At 44.4% G+C, this 12,655-nt stretch overlaps 1 protein-coding gene across 15 annotated transcripts in view; it reads right to left on the bottom strand.

Moving 5' to 3' along the window:
* The window catches only part of ABCC2 (ATP binding cassette subfamily C member 2), a 79,609-nt gene that overhangs the window by 11,963 nt on the left and 54,991 nt on the right, over positions 1-12,655 (bottom strand). For all 15 annotated transcript variants that reach the window (XM_044934901.2, XM_044934897.1, XM_044934899.1 and 12 more), the window contains 7 exons: positions 11,356-11,523; positions 9,135-9,315; positions 5,091-5,211; positions 4,697-4,832; positions 3,626-3,845; positions 3,319-3,473; positions 1,009-1,164 (listed from right to left, as the gene is read on the bottom strand). In XM_044934901.2, the coding sequence (XP_044790836.2) occupies positions 1,009-1,164; positions 3,319-3,473; positions 3,626-3,845; positions 4,697-4,832; positions 5,091-5,211; positions 9,135-9,315; positions 11,356-11,523 (1,137 nt within the window). The remainder of the gene's footprint in view (positions 1-1,008; positions 1,165-3,318; positions 3,474-3,625; positions 3,846-4,696; positions 4,833-5,090; positions 5,212-9,134; positions 9,316-11,355; positions 11,524-12,655) is intronic.

Below are 12,655 nucleotides of genomic sequence, written 5' to 3'. Positions count from 1 at the left end.
TTTTTTTTAGAAAAATGGTCTCTAAAGGGATAAATGCAGCTGTGGAACAAGGGGTTCGGAAAGGAGAGATGGGCAATAAGTGGCTCAAGAAAGGTATGCTGATGCATGCGTGCTAAGATGCTTCAGTCATGTCTGACTCTTTGTGACCCCATGGACTGTAGCCTGCCAGGCTCCTCTGTCCATGGAATTCTCCAGGCAAGAATACTGGAGTGGGTAGCCATTCCCTTCTCCAGCGGATCCAACCCCCCTGGGTCTCCTGCATTGTAGGTGAATTCTTTACTGTCTGAGCCACCAGGGAAGCCCAGAGGATTTGTTGAAATTAGGGAAGAGCTAGGCATGCGAGAGTCAGAATTCAAAATGTTATACATGGAAGTTTCCTCAAATATCCTGCCTCTTATGTGTTGGTTTGTTCCTGACAGAGATGACAATGTACCTGAGGAGCTCAACACAGCCCAGCAGTGTAAACTTACCACAGCCACAAGGCTGCCCTTCGCTGAAGGGCTTCAGGATTGGTTTCTCAAGGTGATCAATTTATCCCAAAGGTGGCTGCTGGGACAAGAATTCTCTCTACAGCTTCCTTCCGCTCATTCCTTCCTCTTATTGCAGGCATGGAGCCCTTTCTACTTGCTCTAGTTTTCCTTGAGGCTTGGCTATCAAACTACTTTTGCCCTCAAGACCACACTGGAATTGAGCCTGAACCCCCCCCCCCCCACCCACCACCCCGCCACAGACACCCCAGTGAAAGGAGAACTGCCCTGAAGTGAAGAGACTGGGCTCCTGCTGAGGCACATCTCCAAGTAGATCAACCTAAGCCAACCAAGGAAGCGGCCTTAGCACACCTCTTCTAGAAGCCACTGACCACCTCACCATTGTGAAGACGGTATGTTAATATCTGACTCAATGACCAAGATGCTCGAGGAGTGGGGAGTGACTAGCCATAAACACAAGAGAAGAACTTAAGCTTTTATGAGTAGAGAAGAAGGGAAACCTAGCCATTTCCAAACCTACCTGAACAGACACATAAATGATGCCAAGAGGAATGATGACGACGACGAAGATGGGAGTGGCCAGGCAGATCATGACCAGCGTGCTGATGATGCCCAGGAAGCACAAGACCCAGCTGCGTAAAGACATGGGGAGGGTGTCATCCACTGTGGAGATATCCTAGGGACACAGGAGGAGAGATGGTGTGCTCATGAATGCCTGCGACATTTGACACCTTCTCAGTTGCGGCAGGGAATTTGCTTAGTCACATCAGAATGCAAGTAACTGTCCAGGGTTGAGAGAAAAAAAGAAACCCTCACCAACTATTAGTTCTGTGAAGATTTCTTTTGACCCTCAACTGGTATAAATTCTCCATCCTTCCTTCCTCCCCTACTTTCATCTCCTCTTAAGGGCTCAGCCACCTGCTCCAGAGGACCCAGAATCTAATTCTCCTTTATGGTCTGAGCCACCTCCCTCACAAAACTCACTATACAATTAATGATAGTTTCCTTTTTCCCACATTCCAAATAAATAATGATATGTATTATTATATATAATATCTATTTTATATTTATAAAATGTATATATAATAATTTAGTATACATGTTTAACATATATAATATGTATTATTATACCTATATACATATTATATATATAAATAATTATATGTGTATATACAGAATTAATCTTCTGAAAAAGAAAACACAGAGAACTTATATTGAGTTACTTAGGCAACAGTCATATTTTGCTAACTGTTTTTGCATGAAGAAGGAAACCATCATTAATTGTATGCTGAGTTTTGTGTGGAGATGACTCAGACTATAAAGGAGAGTTAGTTCCCAGGTCTTCTGGAGCCGATGGCTGAGCCTTTAAGAAGAGATGGAGGTAGGGGAGGTAGGAAGGATGGAGAATCTATGCCAGTTAATGGTCAAAAGTAATCTGCTCAGAAGTGATAGTGAGAACTTTTTTCTCTCAACCCTGGACACAGTTATGAGGAGGGCATGGAAACCCACTCCAGTATTCTTGCCTGGAGAATCCCCATGGTCAGAGAAGCATGATGGGCTACAGTCCATAGGGCCACAGAGAGTCAGACACGACTGAAGTCCATGAGCATGCATAATACATATATATATTACAACATTGGAAAAGAGTGTGCAATCTTTGAAAAATTCCTGTGAGAAATCTCCCCATTGAAAATTATGTCCTTTTTAAGGCTCTATTAAGAGAAGAAAGCCGATGTAAATTGTCTCCAATGATATCAGGCCCACCATTTTTATTGCAGAGGAAGGTGACAAGTGGGGGCCAGCCCACTTTTTAAGCAGTCGCCATGTCCCCAAAACCTGGCTGTAGGCTGGGAGCTAGACTTTCTGTGTCTGCTATAAGACCAAACACATAAGGGCTCAGAGTTGCTAAGACGTTATTAAAAATGTGCGCCCTCTTCTACAAACAGAAGTTTGAAAATTCTCTTGGTGATAGTTGAATATTACTCTGAATTGTCTGGTTTCCTCTGTTCCTGAAATTTCCGTCTCATATTCATTAAGAAGCAATGAGTTCAGTCTGGTGCATGGTAGAGAGCCATCTATGACCTTTGCATCTATTGAGCATCTCAACCCCCAGTACAGTCCTTGGCTCATAGAAGGTACCCAGTAAATGTTGAATGAACAAATGCTAAGCGTTCTAGAATCTGCAGCCGATGGAGACAGTGTTCCAGAACTCCATTCAAATCACAAGATTCCATAACCCAGACCTCGTTTACTTATTTGTAAAGCATCAAAGATGGGAGTTTCAGGACTGGAAGCAGCGACCAAGCAAAGGCTTGCCCCGCAGTCACAACCATGACTCCGCTTTCACCTGTGTTTTTCCCTCTGCAGGGTAATCCTTCACATCCCGCTTCCAGCACCACCGGCCCACCCCTCCCCGCACCATCTCTCTGGCTAACTTCTACCACTTAAATTTCACCTTTTCTGACCTTTCCCACCCTCGGTCATCCAGACGCAGCCGGTACCTCTTTTCCTGTCACACTTTCATACTCCCAGAACGCCACTGCGCGCATTGTTGTTCCTGGTTTCCCCACATTCTATTATCAACCTTTATTTCTTTGGCCGTCTCCCTCATTCATTGGTGACCTACTTAAAGGGCCACAGTTGTTCATCCCTGTATCCCCAGGACCCTTAGTACCACACACAAGGTTATTCCAGAAACATCTGCATGCTGAGTGGGACCAAAGCACTGGAACTGCCCAGTGTTGTCTAGGGGAAAATGAGAATTCTTTCCCTGTCAGAAACAGAAAGATCCTCAGCCATCAATGCGTCTTACAGCCCTTGAGATACTTACACCAGCAAACCTGTTCACTATCCGACCTATGGGTGTTGTGTCAAAAAAACTCATGGGTGCTCGAAGGATATTGTTCAACAGTTGCTTGTGAAGGATGTTTGATGCATGGTTGCAACCATAGACACTGCAGATATTCGCTATGAACACAAAGAAACCTAGAAACAGAAGCAGCGTAGTCAGCACCATGCGCAGGGAGCCCTGGAGACTTGCGCGGGGGACACAGTGGCAAATGCTTTCCCGAGTCGAGGCAAAGTAAGTGGGCCTGGCAGACTGTCGCGGGGACAGCTGTTGTAGCCACCACACATACCTTGTGCAACTCCCAGAGCTCCATAGACGCCAACTCTCAGGTCCCTCTGAGAGGATGGATAGTTGGTGCCATTGTATTTTTTAGAGTCGCTGGTCCAAGCACTGAGCCAGAGGTTTGATCCAATAAAAGCCACATAATAGATCACAAACCCCAAGAGGATGAAGACTATTGAGCACCATCCTATTGCTTGTAGGTATTTCAGGTAGATGGAGAACTTCACCTGCAAAGCCCCCACCTCAGTGTTAGTAGAATTCCTACTGGCATTTTGGGCTTCCCTGATGGCTCAGATGGTAAAGAATCTGCCTGCAATGCAGGAGACCCGGATTCAACCCTGGGTTGGGTAGATCCCTTGAAGAATGGAATGGCAACCCACTCCGGGATTCTTGCCTGGATAATCTCCTGGAGAGAGGAGCCTGGCAGGCTACAGACAATGGGGTCACAAAGAGTCAGGCACAACTGAGCAAAAACACACACTATTGACTTTTGGTGAGGAATTACCAGAATATCAATCATGGGGGAATGCAGTGCTTTGGAAAAGTGGATAGCAGGTAGCAAAATTTGGTAAGGGATCACATTTCTATATGGGCAAGATAATAATCAATGCTGAAATATAATGCAGGGTGAATAACCATCAGATTATTAATGAACTTCTAGATGAAATTAAGAGGAACAGATATAAAAACAGAGTGGGACAGATAAGGCTATACCACAGACCTTGCTTTATTAATGTTTAAGACCTTAAATTTAAGAGCTTGGTCTTAAGTTTTATTAATTTGAACTGTGTGCTATGAGCTTGATAGATTGGTATTCTCTGGCTCCCAGAATTGCATCTCATTTTTGTTGCTTTCACTACGTGAAGTGTGGTATGAAGATATTCACAGGACATGTGTCATTCTTCATGGAAGTACGATTTGATAAAGCGCCTAGAGCCTCTGCTAACATTTCAATGATAAATTTAAAGGCTGGCAGAGCACATAAGGCATATTCCTCTATAGACATGTATTCAAAGCATCAAACTTAAAAAGCCTTCTATCATCTCTAACGGATGGTACTTTTTACTGTGGCATTCACCTTTCCAGTTTGTACAAATTCCTTCTTAATGAGCTTTTGTCCTCTCACTGGCTCTTCCTCTTCCTTCAGGATGTTCGCATTCCGAATTTTCAAGGAGTCTTTTAAGGACTTCAGACGCCTGCTACTGGACCTAGATCTGAAAGATTGAGAGGGGAAGTTTTCCTTCCAAGCGTCTTCTTGGAAGCAGGTGTCACAGTCGTTCTGTTTGTATCACAGTGCACTTCAGAGCAGATGATCACAGGGGAAACACACCGCCCCAACCCTACTCCCCATGCTCAGAAGCAAAAGGAGAGCTGGGGAGCATCCATGTGGACACTCAGGGAAAAAAAAGAGAGAGAATGATCAAGGGGAACTATGGAAGTAATGGGGGCTGCCAGCTGAACAGATGACCAACCTGCGGCTCAGCGTTCGATGAAGATCGTTCTCTCTTTTCATGGACAAGGAGGCCACGTCCTCTGGGATTTCCTCCACACTGGGCACCAGCCCACAGTCATCATCATCACTGTCCTCATTGACTAGGAGACACATCAAAGGTTAGGGAGAGAGCTGCACAGAGCTGCCATAGCCCCATGAACAAGGGGAGAAGTCTTTTCTGATCTTGTTGGCCTTGACAAGAGATCTCAGACGTATAGGTTGGAATCTTTTAACTCCATAAATACTATTTATTAGGGCATCTCTTTGAGAAATACCAGAATAAAGGAAAGATGAGTTAATATTTCACTGGAAGAGAAAAGGCAAAACGGAGAATATTTCCAGAAACTTCTAAGTTCCTTTGGAGCAGGAAAGAGCTTTTAAGGATTATAGGAGACAAACAGTAGAGTCATAATCCCCAGAACTGACTAAAAAGGTGAGTGCAAATTTAAAATGTTCTGCTTGAAATTCAAATAATTTAAAGCATTTTTAAAAAGCATACCCTGAAAAGGTAAAACAGCTTGGGCTGTGAAAATAGTAATGATCTCCATAAATTGAGCCTTCTGTAAAAGCAATGAGCATAATGGCCAGAAATGATCAAAACCAAATTTTCCAGAACTTTGAAGTTAACCAAAGGCTTGCAAAAATCCAAGGAACATTTATTTAAGAAAAAAGGCTAAATCTCAGAAAGAACAGTAAGCTTTGTAATAGTTTAATTTACCCTATTTCCATTGCCCTCTCCTTAGATCTGCTGTAGTCTAGAAAACCAACAGCAAACCAATTACAATTATTGTAACCTAGCAGCTACTGGAGGGAACAGTGTGGGTTCAGAACATGCCCAAAACCTCATTGCTGGACAACTGTCATTATTTGACCAGTCTAGCAGTCCTCTGGAAAACCCCATTCACAGGGCTTGTCTTTATTGGGCCTGACTTGGAGTTGGCTCTAATAATCAGCAGTTGTTGTTTAACATCTCAGCTGCCTGGGTCAGTGATAACAGTTGGGGCAAATAAGAAACTGACCAAGAACTTCACAAAAATCTGGGGAATAAGATATTCATAGGGAGTTTTGATCTCTTCAATATATTCCTAGCAATCAAGTATGTCATACATATGTGTAGGGTTGCACACCTACCCGAGAAAGACTTGAGAATGTCTTATTCCCTTACCTCTGGCTTAACTTCAGACTCTGGGCAAGCAGGCAACAAAGACTGACATGGAACTGTAAATTGCCTGCTGGCTTGTTAAAAAGACAGGCCCCCCCACCCCTCATTCCCACAGAGCCTCTCAGCAAAGGCTGAGTGACTTATTGGTTGCAGGCACTTAAGGAAACCTCTAACCTCTTGGTCATTATCTGACCACTAAGCCAACCAAGCAGGAATGTCAATGACCACATGAAACAAAGAATATAGACTTAACAGAATTAGTTTGGGAAACCAAACATTAGGAGGAGGAATAACAACAAGCCCTGGTGGAGGAAGGAGAGGAGAGAGCTTGTATTCCCAGAATTGTTACACTAATTAAAATGATCAGTTTTCAGCAAAAAGTGAGACATACAAGGAAGCAGGAAAGTATGGGGTTGTACACAGGAGAAAAAAAAGATGGTCAGCGGAAACTGTATTCAAGGAAGCACAGGTGTTAGACTTACTGACAAAGATTTTAAATCAGCTATGATAAATATGCTCAAAAAACAACAGGAAACCATGTCTCAAGATCTAAAGAAGTGAAAAGAAAGTGTTGGTCACTCAGTCATGTCCGACTCTTTGTGACCCCATGGATTGTAGCCCACCAGGCTTCTCTGTCCATGGAATTCTCCAGGCAAGAATACTGGAGTGGGTTGCCATTTCCTTCTCCAGGGAATTGTTCCCACCCAGGGATTGGATCTGGGTCTCTAAAGGAAAGTTCTCACCAAATAGAGAACATCTCTATTAGGCCCACTGGGATGGACCCCTAATCCAATACGTCTGATGTCCTTGTGAAAAGGGGAAGTGTGGACACAAATGCACATAAGAGATAAAACCATGTGAAGACGAAGGCAGAGGTGGATGTTGTGTATCTATAGCCAAGAATGCCAAAGACTGCCAGCAAACCACAGAAACTCGGAGAAAAACCTGGAGTAGATCCTTCCCTGTTACCTTCAGAAGGAACAAATCCTGTTGACATCTTGATTTTGACTTCTCACCTCTACAACAGTGAGTGACAATACATTTCTGTTGTGTAAGACACCAAGTTTGTAGTGTTTTGTTACAATAGCTAATTAGGAAACACTGAGCCAACACTGCCCTCTTGCCCTTTCCTTTCTTCTACCGTCTGGGGTCTGTACCTTGAGCCTTGGAAACCACACAATAGCCTGCCAGGCACTTCGGCTTACACAACTTCTCAGAAATGGCCCATCAGCGTGTCCCAAAACGAGGGTTTGCAAACTCTCTCTGTACACAAAAGACAGGATTTTTCAAAGGGGCCGTCTACCCATGGGGGTTTAGATAAACAGAACTCAGATCCAGGCAAATCAGAAGAAAAAAGTTGAGAATTAAAATGAGAAACCTGTGCAGGTTGTGGTGATGTGGTTGACTGAGCAGTAACTCAGGGGGATCCAGCATCAGACCCTGCCCTCTGCTGGAGACCAGTTCCCAGGCAGGTGCTTTTTGTTTTCTCCAGGCCAATCCCCGGAGCACATAAAGGCTGATGGAAAGCTCTAACTCCTTCCTTCCTGCTGGTCTCCCCGCCCAACTTTCCTGGGCTGGCTCCCAGTCCCCGTAGCCCGCACCATCCTAAGGTCACCTAAGGCACCAAAGGTCAGTCTTTGTTTCTGACCACTCTTTGTTTCTTGCCAGTGTTTGTAGACTTTCTGGTTTAGGCTTTTCTTTCCGACTCTTGTGGTTTAAAACTATCACTTATTTCTGACCTCAAGGCTTGAATGTGCTCCCACTTCCAGGCTCTGAAGTTTCTGCCTCTTCTGATTGACTCTCAGAATGCCCCTGCAGATCTTACTTTCTCAGTCCTGACCTCCTGTTGGTAATTGCCACCTGAAGCAGATACCCAGAACCATGCCTGGGATGACTGCTGGCAGGTTCTTGGGAGGGACCTCAGAGACCAGGGCTTCATTACTGCCTGGAACTAATCAGTGACCCCAGTGGTCATGTATTAGGTAGGGGCCATTCCTGTGGTATACTGTGAGACTATGCAACTGCCATGACTCTGTTCTGGTTTGAAACATCCAGTGGTGTTTGGTATGTTAGTCAAGATTCCTTTGTTAGGGCTTAGCAATGATTTAGCAGTTCACTATTAATACCAGGTATTACGAAGCTGTCCAGGAAGTGATTTAATGAATTTGGATAGGTAAGGTGGAATTTGTGAAACCAGGGAATTCCCTAAAAGGGGGTCACTCCTGCCCCTGGTGTCTCTCCCACAAGAGCTAATCACCCCATACCTCCAGTTATCTTCTAACTGATCTGAAAGTCACTCAGCCATGTCCGACTCTTTGCAGCCCCATGGACTATACAGTCCATGGAATTCTCCAGGCCAGAATACTGAAATGGGTAGCCTTTCCCTTCTCCAGGGGATCTTTCCAACCCAGGGATTGAATCCAGGTCTCTCACATTGCAGACGGATTCTTTACCAGCTGAGCCACAAGGGAAGCCCAAGAATACTGGAGTGGGTAGCCTATCCCTTCTCCAAGGCATCTTCCTGACCCAGGAATCAAACTTCGGTCTCCTGCATTGAAGGCAGATTCTTTACCAACCAAACTATCAGGGAAGCCCCATCTTCTAAAGAGTAACCTATGACTGCATGTCAGAGGCCAGATGAGCCGGATGGGCCCCTATTTTGGCTCACATAAAAAATGTCTATGCTTGTGTTTCTTTACAGAGACACAAAACACAGAAAGAACAGATATTGGATCTCTGGCTAATTCACCTCCGCATCTAGTTTACTGGGTGCTGAGCAGGTCAGCAGGCAAATAGTGGTAGTTTTCTACTCCCGTCCCTTCTATATCCAAGCTCTATCCTGTCCCAATCCTCTTCACATACCTGTGGCCTCATCTTCAGGACCCGTCTGTTTCACAAATGTCTTCAGATTCTTAGCAAACAATCCTTTATTGGCCAGCAGAGTGCTGTAGGATCCCTTTTCCATGATGGTGCCATTCCCCACAACCACAATCTCATCCACTTGGGGAAGAAAGTGAATGCTGTGTGTCACCAAGATTCGAGTCTGTAAAAATAACAGTAAGTTGTGCTGACGATCCTGTGACCACCTTCTTTAGCTTACTCTTGAAAAGGAAAAACAGAGTCGCTGTGGGGCTTTGCTTCCAAATGTGGCCCTGACCACTTGACCTCTTTATTTTACTTCCTCTTTACTTCCCAGCATCTCATCCTAAAATCTGACCCGGTGTGTAAAATGAGGCTGTTATCATGAATATATTCAGTTATTTTTCTGTAGTGACAATGAGGTTTGCCCTGCACACATTTCCCTCCAGCTTTCTGGGCAGCCAAGAGTTAGGCTTAGGGATGTCACTTGAGATCAAGGGCTATCAATACAACTGAGGCATGCAAAATTAACTGCCCTCTCACTAACCAGCAAACCACTGATCCAACAAGAACTGCCCAGATTATTTTAGCATGTTAGAAACATTACAGGGCAAGGAAGTTTGGCCCAGGACCTCCCTGATGTGGAGGACTTGGCACTCCTTGTATTGTTGTCTATTTATGGACCACACTGACTCCTGACACAGGGATTCCACTCAAAGAAAGATGAACACTTGCAGATGAGTAATGAGGCTCAAATAGGGGTCATGGTATTGAGATGAGCCTCTGGAGCAATATCCCAAGCCCACTGCCTCTGGTTTCTACAGACAGCCCCACAGACACTAGGTCACTCATATCACAAAGATGCAGGAGATGCCCATCTTTGAGTCTCAGCTCAAAGCCAACCCTTTTGGTAGCCTTTCCTGAGTCCCCAGGCAAGAACTGGGTATTTCTCCAATGTTTCCTCTGTAGTTTGTATGTTGTTGGGGTTTAGCTGCTAAGTCATGTCTGACTCTTTTGCAACCCCGTGAACTGTAACCCGCCAGGCTCTTCTGTTCATCGGATTTCCCAGGCAAGAATACTGGAGTGTGTTGCCATTTCCTTCTCCAGGGGCATCTTCCCAACCCAGGAATCAAACTTGAGTCTCCTGCTTTGCAGGCTGATTCTTTACCACTGAGCCACCTGGGAAACCCACCAGATAGTAGTTTGTATCGATTGCCATTAAAAATAATTCTTGTGTTATAATATTATCGCTTGCTTTTTGATATGTCTGCCAGTTAGATAAGTCACTTGAGAGCAGAGATGAGAACTTTTCATCTGCTTGCCCAGTCTTTGCAGTGAACCAGGCCCAGAGTGGGTATTCAGTTCAAGAATGAATGCAGCCAATTGTCTTTAAGGACAGAAACCAGGACCAAAAATAGGAGGGAAAGTGAGTTCCTGTTGACTCACTGATCTGAGAGAGAGGCAAAAGGCCTCAGAGGGACAGCCGCCCTACCAGCCTGAGTGGAAGCATTCAAAAAAATCTTGAAGGGAACAAGCCAAACACAAGATATGAGTGCTGCCAGCCCCCACTCTACACTTGCTGCTGGAGGGAGTACTTGTGCAGAATTCCTATGCTCTCCCAGTACCTTCATGTTCTCACCAACCCAGAAGCTCTCAGAACCTCCTTATTCAAGCAATTTTATAATCCAGCCTCTTTCCCATCTTTCTCTCTCCAGAGGCTGGTGTTTGGGGCTGAAAATTCCAGCCCTCCCATCACTTGTCTCCCATCACAAGTGGACTCATGTCCACATGAGTTTGAGTAAGCTCCAGAAGATGGTGAAGGACAGGGAAGTCTGGCGTGCTGCAGTCCATGGGATTGCAGAGTTGGACACAATTTAGCAACTGAACAACAACAAGTTCTATGCCAGGAACTAGTGACAAAACCAAATATATTTCTTCTTATATGACAGATCTCTAAGGACTTTTTAATCATAATTAATCAACCTTAATTAATAAGAGGCTCAGTGTTGGAGCCAGAGAATAAGGCTCAGATTACCCAGTTCTCACATAAGCTATGACCACTAGATGGGAGACCTCACCAGGCCATTTCCTGCAAGACCAGCATGATATTATCTCCTCAGCAGCCCAGGATGGCAGGGAAATAAGGAAATCTGCTTTAGGACCCAGCAGTCCTAGGAGATGTGTGCCCTTCTTCATGTCTTCATTACTTTAAATAAGTTCTCACCTTGCCCTTCAATAGGCCATTGGGACCCAAGACCTTGTTGAAAATATGTTTTCCCACATGGGCATCCACAGCTGACAGAGGGTCATCCAGAATATAGATGTCTGAATTTTGATAGGTAGCTCTGGCCAGGCTGATCCGCTGCTTCTGACCCCCACTGAGATTTATACCCTGAGGAAGAAAAGAATTTCTATTAAATACTGAAACTGAGTCCCCCTAAAACTGAGTTCTTCTACTGAATTTATGATAAACATCTCTATCCAAAACTTTATTCCCATTCTTGGCTCATACCTGTTCCCCTCAAGTTAAGGAACATAAAAGGGAGGATTGAAACAAAGCAGGACCCTGCAGGGCAACCTCCTGGGTACAAAAGCCCCTCTGTCCTCTGTTTCTTACTTGTAGGAAAAAAAGCTTTAGTCTCCCTGGCCTTCCTGAGTTCCAAGCAGTTACTAATTAGGGAAGCGAGGGAATGTGGAAACAAAGGAAAAGCAGTCAAGAAACAATAGTTTAGCTATAAAACAGAGCCTCAGCTCCTCCTTAAGGGGTATATATAACAATCCACATATCTCTAAATTGTTCTGCAGAAACAAAAATTCTCATGCAGTTGGAGGACGATAACTGCTGGCTGACCGTAAGCACTTAGACCTGAAACTGGCTGGAACCAGAAGGTTGGTGATGAAGAGCCCTGGAATAGCACCCTGTCACTTTACCACCAACAGTCAGAAGAAGGTCTACAAGCTGCACCCCTCACCCCAGACGTTGCCTTTAAAAACCCTCTCCTGAAAGCCACTGAGGAGTTTCAATCTTTCAAGCGTTAGCTGCCCGTTCTCCTTGCTTGGCCCTGCAATAAACTACTTTGCTGTACCACAACTCAGTGTTAGTAGGCTGGCTTTGTTGCATGGTGGGCAGCCAGACTTGTGTTCAGTAACACAAGTTCCTTTATACAAATAAATATCCTTGATTCAAATAAATAACTTTAAACCTAATAATTAAATGTGTGCCCAGGTTACCCTTTTATATCATAGTACTTATTTTGTTGTTGTTTTTGTTTCCTGCCTCAGGAGAATGTAGAGCTATATCAGGGTGGGTTTTCTGTTTGTTTGTGGATATAACTCCAGCACTTAAAATAGTATCTGACACATAGTAGGTACTCAAGAAATGTATGCTGAATTAAAAAACAAAATCACTCTAGAGCTGTATCTGTAGCATCCCAACCTCAAGACCTTTCCCCAAAAGGCTGCTATATTTATTTTTAATAATGGGGAAAGAGGATAAAAACATCCTAAATAAATAGTAATCAGGG

The sequence above is a fragment of the Bubalus bubalis genome, chromosome 23 (genome assembly GCF_019923935.1).
Source record: "Bubalus bubalis isolate 160015118507 breed Murrah chromosome 23, NDDB_SH_1, whole genome shotgun sequence".
Classification (NCBI taxonomy): Eukaryota; Metazoa; Chordata; class Mammalia; order Artiodactyla; family Bovidae; genus Bubalus; species Bubalus bubalis.
The sequence above is the reverse complement of the archived record's forward strand: the minus strand, read 5'-3'. Positions and strand labels throughout refer to the sequence as shown.